Source organism: Dicentrarchus labrax, unplaced genomic scaffold (genome assembly GCF_905237075.1).
Source record: "Dicentrarchus labrax unplaced genomic scaffold, dlabrax2021, whole genome shotgun sequence".
NCBI lineage: Eukaryota > Metazoa > Chordata > Actinopteri > Moronidae > Dicentrarchus > Dicentrarchus labrax.
This window is the reverse complement of record NW_026136711.1, coordinates 34352177-34376747: the sequence shown is the minus strand read 5'-3', so window position 1 is coordinate 34376747 and position 24571 is coordinate 34352177. Positions and strand designations below refer to the sequence as shown.

Genomic DNA, 24571 nt, shown 5'->3' with positions numbered 1-24571 from the left:
TCCATTAAAAAGTAATAAAAGCTGTTGTAATGTATAACAACCACATTGACAATGCAAAAGCTGGTGTAAACACTGTGAAGTTACATAGTAAATATGAACAATAGGAATGGAGTTCAAATCTGATCATAGAAGATTGATGCCCTAATTAATATACATCTTCACATCACAATTTCATTTGGAGATTTGAACAAATATCAATATGGAGAGCAGGCAGGATATTATTGAATGAAGACAATGGATTTTATTTAGTTCTTGCAGTGACTGAATATATTTAATGTAGAGTTTGTGGTTCAACATCAGCTTCAAGGTGAAGCTGGGTTCATATTCGTGCTTGTTTTATGTCGTCTGGTTTGTGAGCAAAATACTGTATTTCCAGATGGTAGAACTTGTTTTATTTCTGCTTAAAGTTTATTCTGCTCTGAGGATTTCTCTCCGTTCATCAGCTGCTTTATCTGTTCTTACCAGAGGTTGGACTCCTAAACTACCAAGTGATCATTCTGATTGACAGCTCAGTGCTTCAAGTACTTCTTGCTTATTTATATGGCTGACATTAGTGGATTAAGTGATATTTGATATAACATTAAACCAGCAGCCATATTTATAATGAATGAATTTATTCATTTATTGATTTAAAAAGACCAAACATGCTTCCTATGGAGCCCTCAGAGGAGCATATGATGGTAAACATATTGGCATGTGCATAAAGATTGCTAAACTGAGCAAAACCATATTATTGAACTATTTTATGATCTTTTATAGTTTGAGAACATAAAGTTTAAAGTCACTCATTCATTTACAGGTGTATCTCAATAAATTAGAATATCATGGAAAGGTTCATTGGTCTCAGGGTAACACTGAGCATCGAGAGTCATCTGTAAAACAAAGGAATTCATCAGCTGACTAAAAACAGCTTTTGAATCTCCACTGTGTACAGTTTGCAGACTTTTGGCAAACAGATTCTTCTCTGTAATATAAAAGTTAACTTTATGTAATATATACTTTTTTCTTCTCTGCAGGTTCTCATCAGCAGAGCAACGGTGCTTCTAAAGCTCCTTCTAACGGTTCTTCTGACGGTTCTTCACAGCCACTTAAGTCACCACCTGTTTGATAGGTTCATGTTATGGAGGGGTGTGTGCTGTACAGTGTACATGTGCAATCTACAACCACTTTGTCTTCCTACCCTTCAATACTCTGCAGTAATCAGATGGAGTTGATGAGTTGCACCTCGACCGTGAATACCACCACAGTAACTGTTTGTAAACCAATTTGACCATGGCTCATGTTGGAGCAGGAATTGGACGTGAAATCAGGGGAAATGAACAAAATCAATCAAGATTACAGGTTTCTGTGACGTTTTCCTCAGGTAAATTCTGCCAAAGTGTTTTATATCTGTGCCACTTAATGTTAGGTTAGTGTTGATACCTACACTCTCTACGGTCTTAGATATATTTCAACGTAAGGCAGCTCAAACAACAAAGAGCATTTTTATTACAGGGCTTTTGTATGAATGAATTGTATTGTCCTGTATTTCCTCTCACACTGTTGTCCATGAAGACTCAAAATGTAACTTTATGCTGGACTGTTACATGTATTATAGCACATAAATGAATGAGGTGAAGCAACAGACAACTCAACAAAACAGGAAAACACTTGTGATAAATAATGAGGGGACATAACTGATAAAACTAAAGAGACATAGAGATCATATTGTATGACATTAAATCCACTTTTTTTTTTTTTTTAAAGGTTTCAGAACAAAAAGGTCAGGTTCACTAAACAGATATTTATTGATGACACTGTAACAGAGCAGAGAGATAGTGGGTTGATTCGTCAGAACAACAGATTCCTGAATCTATGATGTGTGTATACAAAGTAACTTGTAGCTTAAACATGCTGTGCCTTAAAACAAGAGACAAAACTTAAATACAACCAAAAGGAAGCTTGTGAAGTGAAGCAGTAATGGTTGATATCATGGATGTTGAGCACTAATAGTCTGAATAAGCTTGTGAGAAGAGACTCTGAATGTAGACGACTGTCAGAGTCCAGATGAGAAGAGATGGACACAAAAGACTATTCTCAGATCTGAGATTGTAATAAACATTAATGCAGATCAGATTCCTAACTGAAGGAAAAAGGGAAAAGATTGTAAAGAGAAGGTAGAGTTAAACTCACTGGTTTTAATTCTTAAAAAAGGTCTATTGACATGGGAGGTCCAGCTGAACTTGCCTGTAAATATTTTATAGTATATATTGTCAGCTATCTTCTGTGTTGCTTCAATGTGCCTTGTTGTGTTTGTCCACTGTAATATACTCTGACTGAATGTGTATTATTGATGCTGACTGCCATTACAGATAGTGAGCATACACACTGCATTATAGAAGATGGTGTGTGTTTACTATTAGTTATTTGTACTGAAGTTTCATGTTTTTATTCAGGTGCCATACTGAAATATAGTTTGACCAAACCAGCTGTGCTTTCACAAAGTTTTCAATGTTTCCAAGGTGTCTCTCTCATATTGGTGCTTTGTTAAATTTCCTAAGCAATAGTGAGGCATTACAATCATCATGACTGACACTACGATTGTGTAAATAAACTTTTTGAATAAACCTTCCTGATGGATGACTGGATGCTTTTATTTTGAAGTGATTATTGATCTGCTGCAGCAGCTGTTTTTGGATACTTAAAGTCTTACTGAAGACTAAAATCAAGTTCTTTAGAGACATTTTATATTCATATTGTGAGTAATAGAGTTAAGATGAGTGATTTCTAAAGCTGAACAACAGCTGCTACAGCGGTCCTGGTTAGTTCTGTTTCTGTGTGAAGCTTTAAGCTGTTGGGTTTTTGGCTGCTGAACATTTGGTTAATGACTCTCCCTCACTGATCTTCAGGTTAAATGTACTACAAGCAGTTTAAGTGGTTATGAAACAGTCTCAGTTTAATACTAATGTCTCTATATGACCGACACAAACAGAGAGGAGATTGGCTGGTTCTATACAGTTACTCTGGATGGATGACCCCGGGTCAGATTTGGTTGAATTCACTTGAAATCAATAAAACAAAGAGGTGGAAACACTACCACTTTTAACCACATGGGGTCCCCAGATCAACACAGAATCAAAGTCCCTTGTTGCTGCTTTAAGATCACAAACTTATTAAGATTGATCATAGAATTAAAACTCCTAAAAACAGAATCCTCCTGATTCAAAAAGATGACTGGATTTGTTTGCTGCTTGTTACTAACATGTTACTGTTGTAGCTGCTCCAGGTGGAGGTAATTTAACTAACTACTAGCTTGTTCATTCAGTGGTTCTCAACCTAGGGTCAGTCCCCTCCAAAAAGGGTCACCAGATAAACCTGAGGGGCTGTGAGATGATTAATGGGAGACGAAAGAACAACCAACACAAATCTACAACCTTCCCCTCTGAACTGAAGTTCATCAGGCTTTATAATAGTGGAGCTGTGACTATTAGTGTTCACTGCTGTACCATCCCTGCTTTTATTAATAAGATAACAGGGAGCAGCAGCAGGGTGGGGATGCACAGTGTGAGATACATAGTTAGCTTCAATAGAAAGAGCAATCAAATAATCATCACATTGGTTCTTTGACATTGGTAAAACAGAAAATAAATAAACTGTGGACATCAAATTTAGTTCCAGCTTTGCATTCATTGTTAGACGTCTCTGGATTGTGCACTGCAGTGATTCCTGTATTTGAACTGTCAGAAACTGATTAAAGTGAAACTAATGCAGATTCTCCTCCAGGATTTTCTGGCTTAAGAAAAGTAACAGGACAGATGTACAGACCTGGATCAAGGACTAACAGAGGCTCAGGCGATCAGTTGAATTTGGCATATTGCCGGGACTGGTGGATTCTGGTGAGACCTTCTCCAGTGTTGGAATGAACGGTCACACTGTCGCCTTATGCACACAAACCAAGCGTGTGTCACACACAGTGTTAGGTTCTACTACCAACCAATAATTACTCCCACTGTTAAGAAAATGAAGGGCAATTGAGGAACATTAAATAATTTATGTGTGTGTGTGTGTGTGTGTGTGTGTGTGTGTGTGTGTGTGTTAGAGCAGCACCTGCTAAAGACTATAGATGAAACAGATGATTATCTCAGGGGGTTTATATGTTTGTATCTGTGTAACACACAACACCCTCTATCCTTGGAATGAACTTCTATATTCATAAAGGTCGGGATTAACAGAGAAATGATGTGCAGTAGGTAGTAGTGCGCATGCTCTCACTCATGCATAGCTCCCGCAAAGTTTTACAGACAAAGGAAACAGCGACACCAGGTGGTCAGATCATGAAATAAAGCTCAGTCCTCATGAAATGTAAAATACACACAGATTAAATATAAAACGCACATTATCACTACATTTCAGTATGTGCCTTAGTGTGGATGGCCTATAGTTATTATTATTATTATTATTATTATTATTATTATTATAAGATTACAAAAACAAAACTTGGACCTGCTTGGACACCGTGGGACACAGTATCTCAACAAATGTTGAAAATGCACAAAGCAGTCTGAGTACTAAATCAACTAAGCTCCCCGCGCCCCAGGAAAATATTGTGCCAGACTCCCTTTAAGAAACACGTCATTTTAACCATTCCTAACGTGTCCGTAAAACACAGAACTCTAGAAACACGAGATAAAGGATGTGATATGTCGACAGTCTTCTTGTCAGTTCGGTAATAATATAATGTATGAAGACAGACTGCTGTCCCTGTTGATTTAGGATTGTGCTGCCTCCGCTGGCTGTCAGCCTCCATTGGTTCGCTGTGTTATTGTAGTTGGAGTAGACTGTGGGGATGAGAGGGGGGCCGTTTTAAAAAATACGATTTCTCAATAAAAGAAGAGCTTTTGGTGGATCGATACAAGCCGAATTAAACACTGACTCATTACACTGTTCATCCACCGTCTGCCATGTTTGTGTGACGGTATTTTAGAGTTTCTTTGGTCGTTACCAAAATACTACACGGTTTTCTGGTTACTGTTTGGTGCTGAGAGAGCGCACCTACCTTCAGATAATATTTAACTCTGGCTGCTCCGTCTTTCTCCACTGATAGTCCAACACAGGTTCCTTAAACAGGTCGGTATATTCACTGTCTACTGAGCATCGACCGTTAATGGATGATTGTGGGAAGACACTGGGAGGAGGAAGAGTGCGCACAGTTCACCGCAGGTGGGTATTAATAAAGAATAAACCATTAATAATAATTAAAACTAAGACTGCGTACAGGTGTGTAGAACCAATGTCTGGTTTGTCTGGTTTGGACCTTTGAGTATGTGGATGGCCTGGGGCCTCTTTTATAAAGACTGCTAACGGTGAAATGTGCAAAAGTCTGGATTTATAGAGAAACCAGGTGCGGTAAAGAGTGCGCATTTTACGCATGCTTTCACCCATGGATAGATATTGTGAAGTTTGTGAGTAGGCAGTGTTTCTGGATGAAATCTGTGGCCCCTGTGGTTTCAGTGGCCCTCCTACAGAAAGCAGATCCCATCAGCCCATCTGGTCCACACTAATGGTTCATTCTGTTTGGATTATTTCAACTGAATCCTGAAGTTTGATTTCTGATCAGGAAAGTCGGAAGAACCTTTTGTGTCATTAAATCATAAAGTCAGTTGATAATGCATAAGGCTGAAAATGTCAAAAAATAGAGCCTGTTGAAAAACTTTAAACACCTTGATCCACTTCTGACTCCTGATCCTCACAGTCACTTTATATTATCTCCAAACAACTCTAGTGTATAAAACTATTGTTAAAGAGTTTTAACTTTCAAACTTTCTTCCTGGTACAGTCCCCTAAACTGTACATCTAACAATACACTTTAAAGGTCTGTGTCAAACAGTTGGCAAACCCCAAAAGCTCTTGACTCTTTTTTTATAGAAAGGATGAGAAAGAAAGTGAGGACCCCCCCCCCCTCCAGGAGGCGCTGTAGAGTCTCTCTGGCAGCTAATAATGTATTTAAACCTGCCTCTAAACTGTTTCTAAATGTGACCTTTATGTGCTTCTTTTACTCACTGTCTGTCTGTGTTTTATGAAGACAAATGAAGATATATTCTGTTATTTTCTCACTATGGACCACAATGCACTGCTTTGAGTCCAGCTGCAAATATTTGTTGCATCTCTCAACTATAAATCATAATAAAGGCAGAAAATACTCAAAGATAATGAATAAATAAGTCATCTATTGGTGTGATTAATATATATAATTAATAATTATTATATAATTATAATGTATATAATTCATGAAGCTGTTACAGTGGTAAACCATCTGTCTGTCTGTTTGGTTTTAAAGATGATTTATCTGCTACATTGTCTCATTCAAAGTGTTTCTTCTCCTAAAAAAAGTCTTTATTAAAACAAATGTTACAAAATAGTTAAAATCTTTGAATCAGCCGATAAAGTCACAACACACAGTTTTATTCAATTATAAAGCACTGAAATTACATTGTACTTTACAAATGCATCATTAGTAACAAATATAAAACCTTCATACAATTCAAACATCAGTCAGCAACACTTTATTATGCAGGACTGTTGTATTAGCCTGCATTAGCTTTAGCTAGGTGGACCTAATAAACTGGACACTGAGTGTGGAGTTCAGTGTGGAACTGTACCTGACACACTCTGACTCACCTTAACAAATAAACAAACAATACAGGGTTGTCCCAAATAATGTCAATAACACAAATATGTCAATAAAACACAAAGTCACATTATATTTCACTTTAGCTGCAAAACATTCCCATTCATTTCCAGTAAGAGCAGCTTTAGTTCAGTGAAGGCTTTTAATGGCCATGTGTAGCTCAGTTAGGACCTTTAACAACTACAAGCAGTCTGATAATATTGGTAAATAGACAGTGTTTATACTGCACTTCTGCCCCTCATTCATCCATTCACACTCACTCACTCACTGATGGCAGAGAGCTACCATGCAAGGTGCTGCTCTGACCATCAGGAGGCGTTTTTGGTCTGAGCCCCTTAGCTTTAAACACTGATATCAAATTCTCTTTTATCAGAAGTTGACTTTAATCAGGTCCCTTTTTAACTTGGTCCATTTGAATTCTGCTGTGTGTTACTTTATTTGATGTCATTACTTGTTCTATTATCCTGCTTTGCTGTCTCATTATTTATCACATTAGTTTGTTTCTGTGTAGCTCCGTCTTATTCATCGAGGTGCTACAGTATAATGTCCTCAACAAGAGTCCAGTGGGCAGTTTGATTAGGACTTTACATTATGCTGCCTGGAATGAAATTCGTCTAAAAAAGAAAAGAATAAAAGCAACAGAACAGAGTGCAAGAAGTCGTCTTTGTCCTCAACCACATTAATAACAGAGTAAAAGTGTGTTTAGTCAATATTTGTTCTCTTAAAGCTGCACAAGAGTGGAACTCAATCACAGCAAATATCAGAGTATCAATCAACACAAACTATTCATTCAATTCTCATTAACAGAATGATTTTTTAATTTTTATTTTTTTTTGTTTTAAAGCCCTTTTTTTTTTTTTTTTTTTCCCCTTTTTAACTCCAATTTTTCTCTATGGAACTTACCGTTTTCTTTATTTTTATATTTTTATTTTTAAAGGGCGGGTTTTTTTTGGGGGGGGTTAAAAAAATGGTTTTTAAAGTTGGGTGTTTTTTTAAAAAAACAAAAAAGGGTTGTTTTTTTTGATGGGTGGGTGAGTTTAAAAGGAAAACTTATTAAAAAGAAAGGGAAAAAAAAACTTGGGTAAGGTAGGGGGAAGTTTTGGGTGGGGGAATAGGGCCCCAACTACCCCCTTACACACCACTTCACCAACCAAAAAACCCTCATTTCACCCTCCTACCATCACAACTAACCACAGGACTAACCCCAACCTTAACCTGAAACTAATGTAACTTTAACCTTAAAACCAGGTCTTAACCGTTAAAGTGAGGAGCAGCCAAAATGTCCTCACTATCATACAGTATGGTCTAAAACTCAAAGTGATTCTCACAAAGTTTAACTGCTACAGCACACACACACTGGAGCAGACAACTGCACAGCACATGGAGAGATAGTTACGATTCTGGATCAGCAAGATTCCCTGAGGCTTGTCAATGAATTGGGCTCTTCGGTGGGAGTGCTTCCATTCGCCACACCTGCAGGAAGCAAAATAAAGTTATATTGAAGAAAATCAAAAAATGATTTGATCCTAATCTGAGTGTAAATAGCAACAGAATGATTAATGTCTGAGAAGATAAAACAACTGTAAAGACTCTAAACATGAAATACATATAAATAATTTGTTGTGTTGTCTGCTCATCATCAATATGTTGATACAATAAATTATTTAAACTTACCTCTATTACATCTGAGTTTGAACTAGAACAACACCAACAACCAAAAGAATAATGGGAACAGACACGGCAACAACCAATCCAGTGGAGTCTGAAACAGACAAGAGAGAGTGAATGTGACACTCAGAATGTAAGTGTATATCACACACAGCAGATTGGACATCAGCCACACAGACAACAACTAAAGGTGTGTATGCTCCTGAAATGTCCACAGCTGAGAGCTTGGTTGTGGTTCTGCTCACAGTAGTGAGGAGGGTGATGTTGTAGCATCGTCCTGTTTCTGAGACGTGCTGCTCATCAGTAGAAGACTGTTTGAATCACTGTCCTGCCTCCTCTACTTCACACTGTTTCCATGGGACTTGTGTTAAACTGCTGCTGTGCCTGAGATCTGCAAATGTGTGTGACAATGTGTGTACAGCCCAGTTCTCTACACCCTGAGCCCAGGCTGTGATGGACTCTGCATTACGTCTTATAAACACATCTTTATTTGATCATGGTTGTTGTTACAGCTCGTATTGATGAGCTTTGTTCAAATCAAATATCAACTACTCAGCTATCTACTTACTTTGATTTCACTGAGCAGTAAAAACAATTGTGAGCTACTGTACACAATATTTCCATTTGATGCTGCTTTATCTTCAACACTACATTTTAGAGGGAAATATTGCTACTTTATATTGAACTGATGGTGGAATTGTGAAAGCAGGACTTTTACTTGTAACAGACTATTTTTACTTTGTAGTTTTGCTACTTTTCCTTAAAGTAAATAATCTGATTACTTCTTCCACCACTGAGTGCTGTCCACAAATGTGAAGATTCAAATGTTTGTGTTGTAGATTCAGTGATAAAGCTTTCAGTGTGTTTCCTGTGCTGAGAGAAATCCAGAGCAGAGTTATTGATTGGTAGCTTGTTGCTTCATTTACTGCACAACAATGTGAAGTTCAACCTATTTACACTGAATACTTCTGCTGTCAGGAAGCTGCAGGCACAATCACACATCTGACTGGAAACCACAGCTGGAGAATCACACTGTGTCGCCATTTTGTGTCCTCTGTGCTACAGCCTTATGCTTCAATCATACATCAGCTGTGATTGGTTGAATCAGCCCACTATGCTTCAGTGAGCTGCACACAGTCACATTTAATACAAAGCACAAGCCAAATGTTAGTAAATGTGGGAAGAGGTGAACATTAGTGAACTCCTGCTTTCACACTCAGACAGAGGAGGAGGATTCCTGCTCACATTTACAAATCACATTGTGACACTTTCACTCTTGTTTTCATCTCCATTTTCACTTCAACTCAAAACCTGATGCTGGATTTGAAGTTAGTTCTGCTTGGAATCAACCAACACTCTGCTGCAGTCAATGAAGCTACATTTCTACCAACATGTTTGTCATCTGGGACCCTCACTGCAACACACTGCTACTAATGACAAGTTTCCATTGTGCAGTAAGAAGTGACACTCAAAGCCTGTATGAGCCTCCATGGTATCACAGTATTAGCAGGAACTATCATTGTATAGATTTAGAGTTAAAGTCTGGTCCTAGTTTTTACTTTCAGTTCAGTTTCTAGTTGAGAAATAAAATCATAAAACCTTCTCTCCATCTTTGAATGTGTGTGTGTGTGTGTGTGTGTGTGTGTGTGTGTGTGTGTGTGTGTGTGTGTGACTGATCAGACTGATCAACATTTACTAGTGATTGTTGATTGTTTATTTTGTGCTTGTTGATTGTTTATTTTGTGTCTTGTTGAGTTATAGAACATTTATTTTTATTGCCTGTTTGCACCGTGGGTCCGAGAGGACTGAAATTTAATTTGTGCTGTATGTCGTGCATATATAGCACATCTGACAATAAAGCTGACTTGACTTGACAAACTCCAGTTATTCCTGCTAATTCCCTCCAGTGTATTTTACACTCAAATTGAAACATGTTCAACTTGTACAGATTTCTTCGTCACAATGTTCTTCAGTCTCAACAAACATTAACATTCCTTTTGGAAACAAATAACACGTCAACAAAATAAATAATAAACAAAATGGAATAGAAAAATACAACTGGGAAGAATCTCACCATTAAGAGGCCCAGCATACGTGTAAGCAGAAATCCGATGGTTGATTTTCTCCTGTGTGATAACACAGGAATAGTTTGTCGGCTTTGGTTACAGTAATCAAGAGGATGACGTCGTAGCTTCCTCCTCTTTCTGTGACCTGTGGTTCTTTAGCAGGAAGGATGTTTCCAGCACTGTCCTTCCACTCTACTTTAGGTTGTGGAGAAACACCTTCAACCTCACACTGCAGCAGCGCCCCATCCTTAACTTTAAAAATCGTGATAGACGGCTTTGAAGCTGCACCTGTGAACATAGAAAGTAGAGTTTATAATATGACATATTGTAAAGCTGAACTGTACTGAGTTGAGGCCACTAAATCCTACACACTGGAACTTAAATTAGACTTCCCAGCATTATTTGACAGGGCATCCAATTTCAGACACATTAAGCTTCTATCAAAAAGTTTGTTAAACTACAAATACTATTTCAAACTCATATCATGACAGAAAATACATAATGAGTGAAGATTATCTTGAAATGATATCACAGTATTTTCTATCACACTACAGTAATATAAAATGTGTTATAAATCTGAAACATAGGGTGTTAAAAGCATGTGCAGCCCTTGTGTTATCAGGGTTTCATTGTGTCAGTGACACAAACACTCAGTGGTCACTTTATTAGGTACACCTGTACAATCTAATGCAATCAATACAACTGTTGTGTCATTAAGTTCCTTTATTGATGTCTATAATGTTCACTTTGTTTCTACACTGTCAGAGAGCTGTTCATTCAATCATATGTGTTATCACTGAGCTCATAGTTAGTGATGCTGTTGTACTGGACTGCATTATATTCAGAGGGGATTCTAATATTCTGTCTCTCTCATGTGTGTAAACAGGGAGGACAATAAAATAGAAACAGCTCTCAGTATAATGGAGTCCAGTACAACAGCACCTTTAATATGAGCTCAGTAACAAACATATAGTTTCATTTACACATTTCTCACAAAGTCAACAAAAAGTGAACATTACAAACTTTGGAAAGGTGGAATTTATGGCAGAGCTGTTGTATTGAATTATAATATCTACATATTTATACTACAGTCCATACTGTATATATCATCTATAGTGTATCCACCATATTCATATCAGAGCTGTTTATTGTGGATATAATGTCTTCCACTTATACAGCACTATATATTGTGCCTACTGTACTGCTGCACATGTTCATACTGTATATATCTCAGTGGATTCATATCTAGCCCTTACTGTTTATTCTATTTATTAGCCCTGTACATATGGACACACTCTGCACTCAATTGCTGTTTGTACTTCTGCTTAGAAGCTCAGCTGCATTGTGTTGTCTCAGTACTTGTACTCTGTGCAATGACAATGTGAAAGTTGAATCTAATCTACTTAATAGATTGTACAGGTGGAGCTAATAAATGGGCCACTGAGTGTCTTTGATCAACAGTCTCATGCTGCCAGAACAGAAAACTCATCATTCAATTGGTTTCAATTGTTCTTTTGTAGCCAACAGCAGCTGATGAAAGATTTCACTGGAGTACGTTCACACTGCAACACTTAGAGCTCAATTCGGATTTATTGCTCACATCGGATTCTTTTTGTTTGGCTGCTCACGTTATTGTTTGAATATCAGATTCCAGTGTGAACAGGTCCCGGTCCTGAAGTGAGCAGCATGATGAATGTGGACACACACACACACACACACAACACACACACACACACACACACACACACACACACACAACTTACAACAATTGTATCAAGTAGATTCCAACAACCTGAAACTTTCCTACGATGTTGCAACAAAGTATGAACAGACTGAAATGTGCCAACAGAGAGCCGTCACTCAAAGGGAGAACACATTTCCACCCTTTTTGGTATCATATGAAAGTAGGTGTTAATATTTACACAGTGCTGAGCGCGGGTGCACAGTACCCTATCCTATGTAGCACTCCACTAGTGGGAGGATGCATCGGGTTGTGCCAGTGGTAAATCCAATAGAAAGCAAGCAGTCAGTACAGAGAGATAGAATCCTCATTACATTGAAAAATGCATTCAAATAATGCTTGTTGGTAATGTATTAGTGACCCCCCCCACAGACGGAGGGTTTTACTGCTTTCATGGGAGCTCAGACCCCTTCTTATGGGAGCTCCACTCCCACTGGCTCCCACAGAACTCCAACCCTGGTTCACACTGCAGACACAAGTGGCCCAAATCTGATTGATTGGATCATTAATGGGACTCAGATCTGATTGTTTTAGAACAGTGTGAACAGCACCAATCACACTGAATCTGATCTTTTACATTCTGATTTGGGCCACTTTCATTCAACAGTCATATTCAAATTCATGTGACTTTTACGTCACTCTAGATCCACGTTGGTCACGCGGTTCACTTCAGGACCGGGACCTGTTCACACTGGAATCTGATATGGGCCACATCTTAAACATAATGTGAACAGCCAAACAAAACAAAGAATGTGATGTGAGCAATGAATCAGAATTGAGCACTAAGGCTTGCAGTGTGAACGTAGCTGTCCCAAATCAGAGTTTAAAAGCTCACATTCATGTGATTGAGTCACATATGAGCAAAACTATCTGATTGGGCCACTTTTACCTGCAGTGTGAACGCAGCACATTGTCTCCAAAGGAAGGAGAGCATTCTCATTATTTGATCTTTAAAACTACAGCTTTGTTATCTTTTATCATTTGAATTGATCAATCACTCTACAATCCATACTAATTCAATTCTGATCAAATATTTCACATTGACCAAATCAGCCCCGAATGAGACGAGAGGTGAACTGTTCCAACAATAATGAGACAAACATGAGGCCTGTCCAAACCTGTCCCTGAGATTCATACAGTACTTTTTATTGCACTCAACTAATATAAAAACTCTTCTGAAATATGAAACACAGGCTTTTTAAAATCAAACACACCTCGTTTCAGAAATTGGATCAGTGAGAAATTTCTGCTCAACATTGTCGTGCTGCTCAGATCTCAAATTCAGGTTTTGGCGACAGGTTTGACTCACTGACTATAACTCAGATTAACAAACATTTAGAGACAGACGGGGACGAGGACTCAAGGACTGGGCTTCACTACAAGTTTGAGCTACTTGTACTTTACTCGAGTATTTTCACTTTATACTACTTTATACTTCTACTTCACTACATTTCAGAGGGAAATATTGAACTCCTTACTTTAGATTTATCAGACTGATGTAGTTATTTAATTTGATCTAACATACAAACACATGATCAACATATAAAATATAATACTTTTTTATTATACTTTTGCTTCTTTAAGTACATTCTGCTGATACTCATCTCAGACTCAAATCCTCTGTAAAGATTTAGTAGGTGTTGCTCTGTTTCTGTCTGTCTATATCAGGGGTCACCAACACAGGTCGCCCCCAAGGACCACTTGAGTCGCCCGCAGGCCTGTCCTAAAAATAGCACAACTCACCAGTGTTGAAGTTGGAAAGGTCAAAGTTTTGAGGCCATGACAAAATTTCAGCATTCGCGGGCACAGCGAAGATCGGGAGCTGAACGCGGTTTCTTACCCCAAAAACATGGCAGAAAAAGAAAGAAAACGTATCATTTTCACAGTGAATGGGAGGGAGAGTTCTTTTTACGACTGCGAAAGAAACCTGCGTGTGTCTCATTTGCGAGGCGACTGTGGCGACGGCAAAGTGGAACAATGTGGAGAGACACTTCATTACGTGTCACAAGAGCTACCACGCCAACTACCCAGCGTGAAGTGCGCTACGGGTAGAATAAGCCTGGGAGCTAAAGGCAGCTTTGGGTAAGCAGCAGTCTTTTTTCACGAGGCCGGCGAAAGACTCCCAAAAAGCAACCGAAGCCTCGTTTAGAGCTACACATTTTCTGATAAAGAAGAAGAAGAAGGCATTTTCAGACGGAGAAGTTGTCAAAGAAGCAATGATGATAATTGCTAACACTGAGAAAGATGGAACTGATTGAATCTCCACTCTCTCCGATGTCCAACTGGGGGCATCTACGATGGATAGACGAGTGTCGGCTATGTCCGGTAACTTGGTCGTTCAGCTGGACCGGGATCTGTTGGAGGAGATGTCAGCTGAATATGGTGACCTGCTGCTACACACAGGAATCCGATGGCTCAGCAGAGGACGAGTTTTACTTCGTTTGTTGCCCTTTTGGGTGAAATCAAAGACTTCATGCAGTCCAAATGCGAAGACGTCTCGCTGCTAGAGGACACAGAGGGGACACTTGACCTTGCATTTTTAATGGACATTACTGGGAAACTAAACCACTTGAACTGCGAGCTGCAAGGTAAAGGTAAGACTGTTGTTGATATGATAAGTGCTTTAAATGCATTTAAAGCCAAGATGAACATTTTCTCTGTGCATTCACAGAGAAAAAAGGTGCTGCACTTTCCCTCTGTGCTGTCGGTGCTGAAAGACAATGCTTCTGCATCTGAGACATTCGACAAAGTTGCAGAAAAGTACTGTCAAGTCCTAAACAGGCTTGGGCAAGAGTTTGAGAATAGGTTCTGTGACCTTGATCAGCTTGAGCCATGTGTGTCATTCATCTCCAATCCTTTCTTGAACGTGGACATAACATGCATGGCTGAACAACTAAGTGCAACGTTCAACTTGGATGCTGGACTTTGGAAGTTGATTGTTCTTAAACATTACATAATTGATAACCTTTTCAAACATGGTGCAACATAGTTCATGATTTGTTTAAAGTGTTAGTGGCTAATGAAATGTTGTTGAAGGGATCATCTGAAAATTTAAACAATTGCTGAGATTAATAGAAATAAAGAGTTGAATATTGATATTATCTGTTTCCCACCTTGTTAAGTCGTTGTTGATAATTATTGTGAGAAATCATTAACGTGATCAGTGTCTTCACATAGATGAGTATCATTAATCATTAATGATGTTATATAACTAAAGGCAAACTGAGCAAATTTGTTATTTCAGAAGAGTGTATCAAACTGGTAGCCCTTCGTATGACTCAGTACCCATAAAGTAGCTCTCAGTTTCAAAAGGTTGGTGACCCCTGGTCTAGATGTATTCAGGAATGTTTAATATGGATTCATTCAGAAGCTGTGGCTCAATGAAATGACCAACACCCTTCACCTTGACAAAATAAGGTTCTCTCTGAAGAACAGACAGTCACAGTTTGATCACATCTGGCTGCCCTTTGTCTGCTACCTGAGAAACAACCAATAATGTACACTCCCTGTGTACTTTACTGGCCAATACAATTTCCATCGCTTGTTCTTTTACTATCTTTCCACTGCAACCTTTATTGTTGTACAGTACTTCCTGAGCAGAAGGGAGGGAGGGAGGGAGGGGGTGAGTTCAGAGTATATGTTGTTCAGTTAAGTGATGTTGATACTATCTGTTGTATTAGCTTTGCTTCTCTTCAATGAAAATGTACACTGCACTCTCATGTCCTACATTTTGGAATCCTTCCTCAATAAAACAGACTTGACAAAAACAATGTGGATTCATTCAGAGAGAAATCTGCTGCCTAACTTCTCCTTTCAGCAATATCTGATTATTGTGTCAAATATAAAGGAACTGTCCTTAAAGTAGTAAAGTAATGTATATTTAGTCAGAGTGAGTTCAAAGCTGTGATGATGTTTGATGGTTCATGTTGTCATTGTCACTCAGAGTCAGATTATTTTCTATGAGCTCTTCTACTCACTCAGCAGCTCATATATTGTGTTCATGTAGCAAACTAGTTTTATCACTTGGTTCAATCAGTTCAACCACAGTCACACCTAGTAGTTAGTATGAGCTCATATTTACACCAACAGGCTCAACTGTAACAATCAGTGTGTGTGCTGGAACTCATTGTAGTTTGGTGCTGCACTAATCTTTGTTCAATAATCACATATATGTACATTGAAGTTGTCCAGGTGTGAACTCACAAACAGCCGGTGCAAGAGATTTCAAACAGGCAGTACAGGCAGCCTGTGGAGCTGCACTACAGGCCTCGTTTTGTGCACGCTGCCATCTCAACTGGAAAGTAGCCACAAACTATAGAGAAAGGAGGCTCAGAGTTGGGGCTGACCTTCAGTCTGTGCACGCCAGTGAACAAGTGGCAGTGACAAGAGCTGGGAATCACAAGAGGGTTTTTATGTCACTGAAAAATAGCTTTAGTGTTGGAACATCCATTCAGTGACACATCTGAAGAGCGAGTATTTCATCTCATCAGCCTCTCGTCATCAAAAAGCTTGTTGGTAAAAATGTAATGTGACTGTTGATTTGCAACCTGCAAACCTCCAAAAGGCAGCAGAAGTTCTGCTTCAGGAGACAGAGCTCAAATGTTTCAGTACTAAAAGTTTCATGCTGCACTTCTCAATGAGCACAGTTTCTCTGAAACACAACAACAACATGAACACAACAGGGTGGGAAATGAGCAGCAGCTACCAACCAAACGCTGCTCAAATATCAACGTGGCTGCTCCATTTCAGACACACAGTAATCATTTACTGTTGAGTGGCTGAGCCGAGCCGAGCCGAGCCGTACCATGCAGTGAGACACTGATTTTACTCAAGTGGACTTTAACTTGTAACAGAGTATTTTTACTCTGTGGTTTCACTACTTTTACTGAAGTTAATAATGTGAGTTGTTCTTCCTCCACTGACTGCTGTCCAGTGAAGTCCAGATTAAAATCATTATGTGCTTCTTGGTGGTGGGTCGGCTCTGTGTGTGTGTGTGTGTGTGTGTGTGTGTGTGTGTGTGTGTGTGTGTGGGTGTGTGGGTGTGTGTGTGAGTTCTTTCTGTTATTTCCCTCCAGACCCTCTCATTCTTCCTTTTATCTCTGTATATTAATGAAGTGGAGTCTCAGAATAAGAGTGAATTTAACAGCCAGTTTAAAAAATGTTCAACTTGTGTAGACGTCTTCATCACATTTTTCTTTGCGTTCAGTCTGAAGAACATTTACAAAAATTATTTGAATATAAAAATAGAACTTGGAAGAATCTCACCATTAAAAGAGCATATATGTCAGCAGAAATCTGATGGTTGATTTCCTCCTGTGTGACTACACAGGTGAAGTTGTCGGTCTTGGTTAAAGGAGCTTGTAGGATGACGTTGTAGCTTCCTCCTCTTTCTGTGACCTGTGGTTCTTTAGCAGGAAGGATGTTTCCAGCACTGTCCTTCCACTCTACTTTAGGTTGTGGAGAAGCACCTTCAACAGCACACTGCAGGACCATCCCATCATCGTTTTAAGTGTTTTGACATACGGCTCTGGAGCTGCACCTGTGAACATAATAGAAACTATAAGATAATATTGAAGAACATGATAAGTCTATTTTTTGTGAGGTTTAATTGCACCTTCCAGCATCAGGGGTCATTCTTCAATTTCTACAAAAATTTATTTTATTCCAACACTTCTATTCTGACTCACATCATGACAGAAGACAACCTTTGACTACTTAAACATATTTATTCTACACTTGTGGTGTTAAAAATTATCTTGAAATGATAATGCATGAAATTTGTTGTCTGATATGTAAACAATATTTTATATTACACTACTAAATATTAAAATGTGTTATGAAATGTGAAACACAAGTTGTTATCTTCTGAAGTTTGTAGGATTGAGCTGCCAGTTATGTTAATGTTGCTTTTTCCTGTTTATTTTAGTTATAAAAGCAAATTTCTGTAATTTGGTTTCTTTGGCTGAGTTTTTAATAATTAACATATTACAGTATACTTTTGGTTCCAGGCCTTTTAGTTGCACGAGAAATGACATTAATAAATAAATGGGTTGTGAATATGTGTAAAACAGGTAATAATTTGATTATGCAGATTATGTTATTAATATAGAGACTAAAATGAGAATAAATGAAGCAAAGTTTGAAGGAAACTTTGAGTCTCTGTTGATTATAAATGATGCTGGAAACACATAATGTCAAATCAAAGTATCAAACTCATTCTACTGACACTCTGTGGAGTCAGAATGTTTTACTTTGTACAATTCAGAGGATTTTTATACAACTAGAGACCCATAAAATATTGACACACTGAATTATTACTAATATGTTTTTCCTGGAATTAGAAATATTAAACCATGTTAAATGTTTTCAAACATTACATCCTCAGGAAAAATAAGGCTGATTAAAATGTATGGTACAACTCCACTATTGAGAGGTTTTGTATTAATTGCCTCTCTGTTAGTAAATGTGAACAACAGTTTGTTTCAGAGACAGAAAATAAATCCAAAGTCACATAAAGTCCAAGTAAATCTTAAAGTCCAGATACAAGCTAATAAATAAATAAATAATAATAATAATAATAATAATAGTTTGTAAATGGTCTGAGCAAATAAAAACACAAATAAAGAATCAACCAGGACTCACCTTTGACCCCAGGGTATCTGTTTCTTAAGATAGGATCTGAAAGACAAAATAAAACAGAATTATGTTAAAGTGTTTGTCTGACATTGTCAACATGGAACACAGATAATACTGGGAAAACATTAAACTTGTTATTCTGATTATTAAACTGATTAAATACATAAAAAGAAGCCAGAGTTTTAGATTTCACAAACGATCTTAATCTGACTGAACATTCACAGATGAGACTGGTTTTATGTCCTGGAAGAGAAAACACATCTAACAGCACCTTGGCGAAGCAGTTGCCTCCAGAAGAGATCTCATCTGATCAAACATGGTTAATAAATGTGGCACATCACAGATCTGCTCATTGTAAACCTCTGACTGCTGCTGGACCAGAAGCCTCAGGAGGAGGTCTTAAGAAGTAGTGAAGGATATCTTTGAGTAATCTGTCTTTATTACAGCTAACACTGCTGGTTGTGGATCCTCTGTCTCACAAAACTGATGATCATCAACTTCCTCTCGTTAACCCAGAACTTTCCAAACCAGCTGTGAGTGCTCTCATAAGGAACATCCTTTATAACAACCCACATGCAGGGCTTTCCTTAAACAAACTGTTTGACATTTTGGGATATTAAATGCTTATTTGCATTCTGGTGAAGAGTTAGATGGTAAAATTAATATCACTTTCATTATCTGTACATTAAATATAAAGCTACAGCCAACAGCCGGTAATCTCAGCACAAAGACTGGAAACAGATCTGTGTCTGCTGAACAGTGAAATAATCCACCTACCAGCTCCTCTAGGTTCACTAACCAACATGTTGTTTAATCTGTATAAAACCTTAAGTGTAAAAGCAACAAGTTAATGTTTAATAGGGCTTATGAACCGGACTATTTCTGCCGCCCTTTACCTTGCTCAGAATGAACTTTACAAACAGCAATATGACTCAATGAAAGGGAAACATATAGAACTTCAGCAGTATGGAGGGAACTCTCTTCCCAGTGTTTATCCAACAGTTTATCTGTTTGTTTGTTTCACAGGGACAGCACACTATGAAACATAAACAGATAGAGAGGAAACAGAAATGCCACAGATTGAATGTGTATGCAGCTTCTACACAAAGCTACAGCAGCCTCCGTCCTCAGGACAGGGCCTCGTCCAGATGTGCTACTCTGACTGTGTGATGGCAGCTGGAGCTCATGTGGCACACTTGAACCAGTCTCTGTGTCTGTGAATGAGCAGCATCTTTACAGCTGTTTGATGGAAGCACTCACCAATAAGAAGCTCAATGCGGGATCGTCTTTGTGGCTGATGTCGAGGAAAATCACAGGTGTAGGTTCCACTGTCAGACACCTGTGTGTTTCTGATAACTATGGAGGCATTACCCGACTGCACAGCTTCTGGAAAATGAAAGACCCGTCCTTTTGAACTGTGGGTCTTGACCTGGACGGCCATTATTGTATTCATCACGCTTATCATACAGGAACACCTCCTGACGATCTCTTCCAGTCAAAGAGCTCTTCCTTAATGCTCGAAGTGCCGAGGGAACAGGGTAAAATGGCATCACTCCTTTCCATCACCACCAGTTTGGATGACAGGTGGACCTGGAAGACAAACACTTGTATAATCAGTGTGTTCATATGTAGAACCAAAAGTCAGATTTACAATCACTCAAAAACACCAGTTTATGAGCAGTTTAGTGAACAGTCAGATTTCAGATTACCTACTGAAACTGCTAGGATTATTATTGGTGGTGAAAATGTCACATGGGTTTCACCCATGGGCGTGACAAAATGGCTCCATAAAAATCAAGTTACCCTCAGTATTTTATTGATATCGTTAAAACCATAAATAATATGGATAATGTGGTTAGTGGCTTCAACATGTTTTTGTAAGTGTGAGACCAAAGTTGGCAATGAGTCAATGATCCAGAGAAACACAAAGATAAGATGCCAGTTTCCACCAGTTGACATGGTTGAGCAGTGGGTATCTGAGGTTTAACACTGAGTTGGTTTAAATCCTGTATAATAAAATGTATCTGACACCAGAGGCCAATCACTGTAATCCACAGCAGATTTAACCTGTGGAGTTCCACAAGGCAGCGCAGAGACAGCACTGGTTAAAGTTACTAACAACCTTTAACTGCATCAGACAACGGACTCTCTGTACTCTGCAGAAAAACTAATCCATGCATTTGTTACTTCAAGGCTGGATTACTGCAACTCTTTATTATCAGGTTGCCCCAATAAGTCCATTAAAACGCTCCAATTAATTCAGAACGCTGCAGCACGAGTACTGACAGGAACTAGAAAAAGAGATCACATCTCTCCTGTACTAGCTTCTCTGCATTGGCTCCCTGTAAAATGTAGAATAGAATTTAAAATCCTCCTCCTCACCTATAAAGCTCATGGTCAGGCCCCTTCATATCTTAAAGAGCTCATAGTACCCTATTACCCCTCTGGAACACTGCACTCAGGTGAGTCCTGAACCATCCCTTAGTTATGCTGCTATAGGCCTAGACTGCTGGGGACTTCCCAGGATGCACTGAGCTCCTCTCTTCCTCTCCCCTTCTATCTGCACATGTAATGTGCATTTTCACTTATTTGTGTTCGCAGGTTTCCCAAAGATGAGACTAAAGAAAAGTGAAGCTCCTCCGGTATTTATTAAAATGTTAACTTATTAGCTCAATAAATAAAGGGAAACCATGACAAACACAGGAACTCTGGGACAAGATCTGTAATGTAACAATGTTTTTATGGTGACTGTGTAACATCTGTTCAGGGACTACAGATGGAAATTATCCTCTTGGTATTTACAGCCAGAGGGAAAATATATATATATATATATATATATATATATATATTTTTTTTAAACAAAGTAATCAGAGTGCAGACAGTTGTGAAACAGCTGAGTCATGGTTAGGATGAGCACCCTAGAGGGCATTAATGTGCACCTGTGTACCTGTTAAATAAACCAACAAATACATAAAAGTCCAATCTATGAACTCTAATGTAAACATGTTGTGCAGTAATGTAGTAAATGTATGTATGGAACATGTTATAGACAGGTATGTACATTAATATATACAGTGTATACAGTTTAAACAGCTGTAATCAGTCAGTAACATATATACAGTATACAGTTTAAACAGCTTATAATCAGTCAGTAACATATATACATATATACAGTATATAGTTTTCATTAGTATCCATAAAGAGAAGAGTTTGTCTGCAGCTCATCAATGAACTACCTGATCAAAACAGGATGGAGCCGACGCCCTCACACACACACACACACACACACACACACACACACACACACACACACACACACAGCAACTCTAAAATACTGTCACTGATCAGAAAGTTGGAATCAAGTCAATCAATACTATCGATTATCAGGATGCATTTCACATCACGATGGCAGTTGCAGGTGTTTGCAGCCTCATTCATTTCCTGTTTCAGACAGCTTCAGAAATAAAGAAGAGTGATGAGTTTTCTTACTGTGATCAGCAGCCGTTCCTGCAGACCAGGTCAGCAGACAGAGACACACGAGGAAGAAGATCCATAGTCTTCCTCTGAGGATGAAACATCAGCTCACTGATCAGCTCTCTTTAGAACGGAACCTCAGACACTCCTCACTGCGGATTGGCCCCATCACAAACACTTTCAATTTCAGCTTCTGCAGACTGCAACGACAACACTTCCGGCAGCAATCCTTCACAATAAAAGTCATCTGTCCATAGATTAACTATGACTCATGAATTCTGCTCAGACTGTCAGAATCCTCCACCTGAGCAGTGGGATTGTATTTAGGGCCTATCTGTGTGTAAACACTGAGTGAAACAAGATTGTCCCTGTGAGGGTCCCTGTCTAGCATGTTGATGTGGTGATGTTATTGTTTCTCCTGTGTGTCCCCTGAAGGTACCATCAGCAGCGTACCGATCAGGATAAAAACCCGGTCCCAGCTTTGCTCTGGTCTCTCATGAGGCTGCATCCCCCGCCAGCAGCAGCACCTTCTCAGCTTTTCTTTGGTTTCACTTGACAACATTTACAGCTCCTATTGCTCACACATCCACATTTATATTACTGATGTTAATGACTCACACTCCACATTTATATTACTGATGTTGGATGACTCACACACTCCACCTGTGTGTGTGTGTGTGTGTGTGTGTGTGTGTGTGTGTTACCTCAGTTCTTTTAAGTAAGTAAGTAAGAACCCTATTTATATAGCACCTTTTGACACAGAGATCCAAAGTGCTTTCCAAACAACAAATAAACAAACACACAAAAACACAAACATAGGGAGCATGTAAATAAAAACAAAGGAAGATAAAACCAGAGGGAAGGATAGATTGAAAGAGACACGACAGAAGAGAAATCAAACAAGGGAGATCTATAAAAGACTTGTAGAGGATTAAAACAGTCCACAGATTCAGTGAATCTCAGTGAATGGGGAAGACTGTTCCATAATGTCGGGGCTAAAACAGCAAATGTCACCTTTAGTTTTACAGGTAGAGAGGGGAACGGATAAAAGGTAGAGAGATTTGAGGAGGCGGAGTGGCCGAGGAGTGGAATGAGGAACAAGAGATCTGAAATGTAACTAGGGTCATAAAGTGTCTTATATGTAATCAGTAAGACCTTATAATTGGATTCTAGAAAATTCACCAGAAGCCAAAAAGGGATGCAAGAACAGGAGTAGGCGCTGGTTCTGGTTCAAGCCAGATTTTCGACTAACTGTAATTGGTTTAACAAAGTCTGACTGAGGCACGTAGAGGGGAGCTACAGTAATCTAGACAGGAGAAAATGAAGATGTGAATTCATAGTGCCAGATCACTTGAGGACAGGAATACTTTGTGATTTTATTTCTCGTAGCTGCAGGAAACAGGACTGGACAAGTTCTGTAACATGAAGGTCAAATGTTCATATACAGGTCAAAGATGATACCCAGATTCGGAGCAGTGGGTTTTGGTCCAATAAACTGATCAACGGCAGTGACAAAGTTATCAGGGCCAAATAAAATTTGTGTGTGGGACAGCTGATTCAAGTTATTGGGGTTTGTGAAAAAGAACCAGTGGGGATCATCATCAACATAACAATGGTATGACATGCCGCGGAAGCGGCTGAACAAATGACCCAGAGGAAGCAAAGTGTAAAGGAGAACAGAACTGGACCAAGAACCAACCCCTGAGGGCACCACATAGCAGGGGAGCGGAAGAGGAAACGATTATTTATATACAGACATTAAAGACTCTATTAGTCAAATAGGAATGAAAACCAGTTTAAGGCTGAACCAGAAATGCCAACCCAGTTCTGTAATCTATCCAGTAATCGGCCCCTGCTGCTCTCCAGTAGTACTGAAGACAAATACAGTAAACGCTCTGAATCAGCTGGGTAGGACAGCTCTTATCATTGATCAGACAATTTCTACTCACACACATTACTGTAACCAATTTTGAACCTGAGGTCAGATGAAACTGTTGGATCTCTGAGGAACGTTGGTCACTGCAGTCACACACTCTTCAGTGGCAAGGTGCTGCTCTCACCATCAGGAACAATTTGGGGTTCAGCGTGTTGCTCAAGGACACTTCAGCGTGTGGACGGGAGGAACCGGGGATCGAACATGTTTGCAGTAACCTTTATTCAGGTGCACTGTCCCCGTTAGGATCATTGAAGGTAATGGAATGTGTGTATAATATAATAATACTAATTTACAGTTTGCCTCTCGTTCACTCTCACACTGATGTGTCATCCTGATCTTAGGAAGCAGATTGAGGTTCAGTACTGGACAAGTGTATATTCTCC

At 38.9% G+C, this 24571-nt stretch overlaps 2 protein-coding genes across 2 annotated transcripts in view; one reads left to right on the top strand and one right to left on the bottom strand.

Annotated features, from left to right (window-relative positions):
• LOC127371738 (neogenin-like) overlaps positions 1-24571 on the top strand; it is a 197338-nt gene that overhangs the window by 4698 nt on the left and 168069 nt on the right. The window lies entirely within an intron of this gene.
• The window catches only part of LOC127371740 (butyrophilin-like protein 2), an 83256-nt gene continuing 66684 nt past the window's right edge, over positions 8000-24571 (bottom strand). The window contains exons 6-7 of the mRNA XM_051414738.1: positions 8342-8429; positions 8000-8140 (exon numbers count right to left, since the gene is read on the bottom strand). Of these exons, the coding sequence (XP_051270698.1) occupies positions 8347-8429 (83 nt within the window). The 3' untranslated portion in view covers positions 8000-8140; positions 8342-8346. The remainder of the gene's footprint in view (positions 8141-8341; positions 8430-24571) is intronic.